Raw genomic sequence first — 7,257 nt, 5'->3', positions numbered from 1 at the left:
AAACAGTAGATTATGAGGTCATCGATCGCTAGTTTATAAACAATAGATTATGAGGTCATCGATCGCTAGTTTATAAACAGTAGATTATGAGGTCATCGATCGCTAGTTTATGAACAGTAGATTATGAGGTCATCGACCGCTAGTTTATAAACAGTAGATTATGAGGTCTTCGACCGCTAGTTTATGAACAGTAGATTATGAGGTCATCGACCGCTAGTTTATGAACAGTAGATTATGAGGTCATCGATCGCTAGTTTATGAACAGTAGATTATGAGGTCATCGACCGCTAGTTTATAAACAGTAGATTATGAGGTCTTCGACCGCTAGTTTATGAACAGTAGATTATGAGGTCATCGATCGCTAGTTTATGAACAGTAGATTATGAGGTCATCGACCGCTAGTTTATAAACAGTAGATTATGAGGTCATCGATCGCTAGTTTATGAACAGTAGATTATGAGGTCATCGACCGCTAGTTTATAAACAGTAGATTATGAGGTCATCGACCGCTAGTTTATGAACAGTAGATTATGAGGTCATCGACCGCTAGTTTATGAACAGTTGAATATCATCGATTGCTGTATTGATGTAGAATGAGGTAATCTCATGTTCAAAGTCAGGAGAGTGTGAGGTCATGGCTGGCAGCAGAGCATGAGGTCGTGGCCCCGGTGGAACGTGAAGGGGGCGTCTGAACGGTCTCCAGGTCCAGGTCCTGGTTCTGCTGTGTGAACTGGAGCCGCGCCGGGTTCCTCTGGACCACAACTCTGAGGTCCTGCCAGCGGACCCCCCCAGGACGGAACTCCTTTCTCCCTTTTGGACGACCTGAAAACCCCTCAGTACCGGTGGGGGGGGGGGGTCGCTGTGTGTGTGTGTGTGTGTGTGTGTGTGTGTGTGTGTGTGTGTGTGTGGTGGGTCTCTCTGGAGCCTCTGTGTGAATATCAATCTGTTCTTTAGTGGCACGTCGGACACGGGAGCACAAAAGGCCCCACGTCTCTTTTAAGACCCCCACCCCCTCCCTCCCTCCCCCACTGCCCTCCCTCTCTCCCTCCCTCCCCCACCCCGGTCCTCCCTTCCTCCCTTCCCTCCCCCTCCTCCATCCCCTCCAGCACCACCCTGGGTCCTCGTCTTCACCCCCCCCCCCCTCGCTCTCAGGCGTAGCAGACCAGCTCCGGCCGGTCTCCAGCAGCCCGGTGCTGCTCCCACACAAGGCCTTCCTAAAGAACACTAGCTTCCATTCTCTCCCCCTGAATCACAGAGAGGGGGGGAGGGAGGGAGGGACGGAGATGGAGAGGAAGGGGGGAGGGGGGGAGGTCCAGCACTGCCAAGCACAGCGCACAAAGCCCCATGCAGAGAGAGAGAGAATGTGACGGAGACGGGAGAGGTGGAGACGGAGAGGTTGGAGAGACAAAGTGAGACAAAGTGAGAGGGGGGAGAGAGGGAGAGAGATGGAGAGAGGAGGGAGAGATGGAGAGAGAGGGAGAGAGAGAGATGGAGAGAGGGGAAGAGAGAGAGATGGAGACAGGGGGGAGAGATGGAGCGAGGGGGGAGAGATGGAGAGAGATGAGAGAGAGGGAGAGATGGAGGGAGATGAAGAGATAACAAAGGAGCAAGAAAGAGAGAGAGAGAGAGAGAGAGAGAGGGGGGGAGGGAGATGAAGAGATAACAAAGGAGCAAGAAAGAGAGAGCGAAAGAGAGAGAGAGAGAGAGAGAGAGAGAGAGAGAGAGAGAGAGAGAGAGAGAGAGAGAGAAAGAAAGAGAGGGACAGTGGATCCATCTCCTCACAGATCCGAGGGCCCATTCAGATATGTTCACAAACATATAAACGATCCAAAACTTGATAAGAAATTAAACATGATTAGGATCAAAAAGTGTTCAGCATACTAAGAGTGTTTAGGCAGCTGTTGGTGGAATATTCTCTTCAAATCAATTAAATACAGATGGAATAAAATTGTATATTAAATCAAACAACACGCTATCCCGGCTATGATGCTGTGAATAATTCGCCGTTCAGCCGATTGGAGAAGCTGTTTCGGTGGAAGTTGAACCCAGCAAAGCTACCGTGCAACATTAGGTTCGGACGGCTGGATCCGAGACGATTTGAGGGCACACCACACACCGGAGGGCGCCACCTGGTGGCCACACCACGTCCTTACGATGAGTAGCAGCAAAGTGTGGCGTGATAATGAACGAACAAATGTATGTGGCATATTCTATACGGTATGTGGCTGAAAGTTAGGAAAAGGTGTCAAGAACGAGGCGGTGAAAGCTGACTTTATTGTCTGCTGTTTGAAAGCGATTCTCAACGTCACACGTTTTGCACCAAAGATCCGAAAGAGAAATCGTCGTGGACCAGGAGGCTGTTGGTCCTTTCACTTTCCGTTCCTTTATACTGGCATTGTTTAATATCATCTTATTCACCAGTGAGGCCACCACAACCACATCAGAACATACAAACAATATTTATTACGCAAACAACATTGACACCGGTATAAATAGATATCTAAAGTGAGCTAAATGTCTGAGGTTTTGGTCGTAAAGTCTTTGAGAATCACCGCAGGGGGTGAAGCCGTCCGGAGGAGGTTGCGTGTTGACAGAAATTTTGTGTTTGTTACGAAAACACGCTTGACATCATTATAAACACGTATAAATTAAAATATCCACAAACATCTCCTCAACAAGATCTACAGTCACAGTTCAGAGCCAGGCCTTCTGAGGACTCATGCTGGCGTGTGTGTGTGTGTGTGTGTGTGTGTGTGTGTGGTGCGTCTGAACACGCATGCATATATGACACAAAATCGGGTCGGTGTGTAAGTGTATTACTCTGGATGTGTGTGTGTGTTTGAGTGTATTGCTGTGTGTGTTTGGTCGTGTGTTTGAGTGTATTGCTGTGTGGGTGTGTTGGAGTGTATGGCTGTGTGTGTGTATGTCTGAGTGTATTGCTGTGTTTGTGTGTGTGTGTGTGTATGTGTGTGTGTGTGCGTGTGTGTGTCTCAAGCCATGTCCACACTTTGCTGACTAAGTGTGTCAAAAAAAACATGTCAACACTTTTTTTATTGGTTCTTCACGACCAAATCCTAAACGCCGACCTCGGTTATAACCAAAGACGACCCGTCCGGGATCAGTAAAGTATAACCTTCCCTCATCTTGTCCCTGGCCAGCCTGCCGTCAGACTCTGATCCTTGTCCGGCTCCAGCGCTCCTGGCAGACTGGAGCGATCGGAGCTCCATGGGCAGCACTTAGAGACCGCTGCTGAAGAACGCGAGGGTGGATTCTTTGTTTTGACACAAAGCAGCAGAGCTCCGACATGAGAGGAATCACTGTGGAAGCATGTCTCCCTCACACACACGCACACAGGCACGCACACACACACACACACACACATACAGAGACACAAACGCACACACTGACACACAAATCCACTGACACAGCCACAAACACACACAAACAGAGACACAGAGACACACAAAGTACACACAGTCTCACACCCTCAGACACACAGCCACCCGCACTCCAACACACACACACACACACACACACACACACAGTGCAGCGGCGAGGTTAGCCTTGGGGGGGGGGAGGGGGGGGGTTATGTGGCGTTGGCTCTGAGGTGGGCGGGGCTAACGGGCTGTCCCTCACACGGCCCGGGGATGACGAACACCGGGTTGGCCTTCCGGAAGCGGAAGCGGATCTCGGAGAGCTTGGAGTTGATGCCGGTACCGATCACCCCCTTACGGGCCTGGGGGAACCGGGCCAGGGTGGCATCTGGGGGGAGGTGGGGGGGAGAGAAAGGGAGAGACAGTGAACAAAACAATCAAAACAAAGTGGACAATATGAACATGCATTACACAACGACCCTCTCTCCCCCTCTAACTCCCTCCCTCCAGGCCCCCTCCTTACTGAAGATGGCGTTGATGCGGTGGGGGTCCAGGGCGCTGCGCTGGGGGTGGAAGGCGGGCCGCCGGCTCCGCCCCCCCCGCAGGTTGCTGCTGATGAGTGTCTCCATGTCGAACACGCCCAGCAGTAGGGTGCGCGCCATCGCCGTGGGCGACTGCGCCTGGTTGGCCGCGTGCCAGGAGCGCACGTCGCACATGACCCCGGAGCCCGGGTACACCTCCACGTGGTGGACCTGAAACCAGACCACTGTTACCGAGACAACCGTCACCACCACCTCGACGACCGTTACTACCGCGACAACCGTTACCATGACGACGACTGTTGCTACCACGACCGTTACCACCACGAGCGTTAGCACCACGACCATGACCGCGACGACCGTTACCACCCCAACAACCGTTAGCACAATTTATTATAATTACTGGTTCAGTAATCTGAATTGATATACTTATATACTAATCTGATCTGTCCATGGATAGACGCTGTTTCTCTTACATGGCTGTTGGCGTGGCTGCTAGCATGGCTGTTAGCATGGCTGCTAGCATGGCTGCTAGCATGTCTGTTAGCGCACTGGCTCTCCGCGCCCCGCCTCCTCAGCTCCGCCTCCACCATGTCCGTCTGGCTGCAGATTGGCTCCTCCCCCATCATGTCTCCGCCCATACCCAGATCGCCCCCGGGCACCTCCTCCTCCTCCTCGCCGTAGTCCACCATGTCCCCACTCAGGTCCTCGGGGCCGAGCGTGGAGTGGTCGTCGAGGTGGTCGCTAGGGCTGAACTCCACGTCCTCCGAGGTGTGGCTGGCCGGCTGCAGCGGGTGGTGCTGGGAGTAGGAGGAGCCGTAGTCTCGGCCTCCTCCCCTCCCCGTCGTCATGGAGACCGAGAGGGGGGAGTGTTGGTGGTTGCTGCTGGTGTTGTTCTGACCCAGGGTCTGCCACATGGTGGACAGCAGCCCGGGGATCTCTGAGGGATACAAAGAGTATACCTGCTCCTTACTGTACTGTCTAACCCCTACCGTCTCCTTAATGACCTGTCTAACCCCTACCGTCTCCTTAATGACCTGTCTCTGTACTGTCTAACCCCTACCGTCTCCTTAATGAGCTGTCTCTGTACTGTCTAACCCCTACCTGCTCCTTAATGACCTGTCTCTGTACTGTCTAACCCCTACCTGCTCCTTAATGACCGGTCTCTGTACTGTCTAACCCCTACCGTCTCCTTAATGACCTGTCTCTATACTGTCTAACCCCTACAGTCTCCTTAATTAGCTGTCTCTCTACTGTCTTACCCCTACCTGGTCCTTAATGACCTGTCTCTCTACTGTCTAACCCCTACCTGGTCCTTAATGACCTGTCTCTGTACTGTCTAACCCCTACCTGGTCCTTAATGACCCATCTCTGTACTGTCTAACCCCTACCTGCTCCTTAATGACCTGTCTCTGTACTGTCTAACCCCTACCTGCTCCTTAATGACCCATCTCTATACTGTCTAACCCCAACCTGCTCCGTAATGACCTGTCTCTATACTGTCTAACCCCTACCTGCTCCTTAATGACCTGTCTGTGCACTGTCTAACCCCTACCTGCTCCTGTTGGAATATAGCATGGCTGTATTGGTACATGACAAAAGTACACAATATCCACTAAACTACAATTCATGATAGGTCATCAGATTCTGCTGTTGTATGTCAACAGCTAACATGCTACACAGCTAACATGCTACACAACTAGCATGCTACACAGCTAACAGCTAACATGCTACACAGCTAACATAATACTCTGGCATCATGCTACTCAGCTAACAGCTAACATGCTCCAAAGCTAACATGCTACACTGGCATCATGCTCCACAGCTAACAGCTAACATGCTACACAACTAACATGCTACCCAGCTAACAGCTAACATGCTACACAGCTAACAGCTAACATGCTACACTGGCATCATGCTGGACTCCCTGGTCCTGAGGTCCCTGCAGGCGGGAGCAGAAGCCAGACGGCGGCTGAACGGACCGTTGACCAGCATGGTCCGGAGCCGCTGGTTCTCCGCCCCCATTTCCGCCTTCTCCCGCTCCAGGTCTCGGACGCGCGAGCGCAGGAAGGCCAGCTCAGCGGTCTGGGACGAGGACAGCAGGACGCCCGACTCCACCTTCACCATCTGGGGGGGGGGGGGGGGCGAGACACCAAGGAGGTCACTCACTCCTGTCGAGCTGGTTGTCACCTCGGTGGCTGACACTGCCATTGGTGTGTGAATGTGTGCATGAATGGGTGAATGTGAGGCGATATTGTAAAGCGCTTTTCTCCCAGAGCGCCGGGGGGTCCACCCTGACGCATGCTGGGTCGGCCCTGTTATGGTATATCATACGCCCATCAGGGTAATGTGTGATTCAGTCGAGATGATATGAGGGTCACTATGGGGAATCCACATTTGATGGACCTCCAGAAGTAGAAAAATTCACCAGATAGAAGGGGAAGGATTATGTATAATGTCATATTTTCCTGTACCTTGACAAATAACTGTGCATTTATAATCCACTAACCACACAACAGAATACAATTACTCTAGAAGAAAGACGGCATTGTGTTCATCGATTTCGATAGTCATTATTTGAAATATGTTGTTTTAAATAATAAACGTATTATTAGAGGAATGTAGGCGACAGGACCACACAATATCAGCCTTTAAGAAATCAAACACAGGGTTACATTACCACAGGCAACTCTACAGCAATTTATTCATCTTGAGGACAGTTTGAGCACAATAATTAATATTTATAGTAGTAACATTAGTAGTATCATTATTATCCCACAGTTATTACTGTTATAATTGTTGTTATTATCAGTATTGTCGTTGCTATCGTTATTACACCGAGTATCATCATTATAAGGCTTTAATTATCATCCAGTTGCGTCACAGAGCCGTATGGTAATCAAACATAACCCAGTTATTATGACCCAGAATGTAGTTCTCCAGCGCTGCCCTGCTTTCTCTCGCTGCACACTGGGGAGATACTAGCCCCTCCAGCCCACCTCAACCTGCGACTTAACGAACTGAATGTATGAAATACGGGGACATTGTACGGGGATTCTCACCCTGTCTCCGATGCACGTCCCGCCGGCCGCCTCGGTCCGGTGATGCAGGAGACAGCCGTCCAGCCCGCCGCCTCCGGAGCTCTTACCGTCGGACTGCTGCATGCTGCACCGCGACCCGAGAGTCCGATTAAACTTTTATCACCAATTTATCCGCCGACTGTTTACTGACGGCCCGGAACGCCGCATCGCTTGCTGCGGAAAAAAAATACAAAGAAAAAATGCAAAGAAGTTATTAAAATTCATAAACATATCCATTTCCGGAGGCGTCAGTCACCCTCTTTC

At 51.0% G+C, this 7,257-nt stretch overlaps 1 protein-coding gene across 1 annotated transcript; it reads right to left on the bottom strand.

Annotated features, from left to right (window-relative positions):
- Nucleotides 1–2,515: 2,515 nt before the first annotated feature.
- LOC307070905 (uncharacterized protein) lies at nucleotides 2,516–7,229 on the bottom strand. The gene is made up of 5 exons (XM_079729660.1): nucleotides 6,976–7,229; nucleotides 5,896–6,040; nucleotides 4,390–4,853; nucleotides 3,898–4,126; nucleotides 2,516–3,762 (listed from the first exon to the last, which is right to left on the bottom strand). Exons 1-5 carry the CDS (start codon nucleotides 7,075–7,077, stop codon nucleotides 3,587–3,589), a joined length of 1,116 nt encoding a protein of 371 aa, XP_079585786.1. The 5' UTR covers nucleotides 7,078–7,229; the 3' UTR covers nucleotides 2,516–3,586.
- Nucleotides 7,230–7,257: the final 28 nt, after the last annotated feature.

This window comes from Pollachius pollachius (genome assembly GCF_949987615.1).
Source record: "Pollachius pollachius genome assembly, chromosome: 2".
Classification (NCBI taxonomy): domain Eukaryota; kingdom Metazoa; phylum Chordata; class Actinopteri; order Gadiformes; family Gadidae; genus Pollachius; species Pollachius pollachius.
Note: the sequence above shows the minus strand (reverse complement) of the source record. Positions and strands in the feature narration are given on the sequence as shown.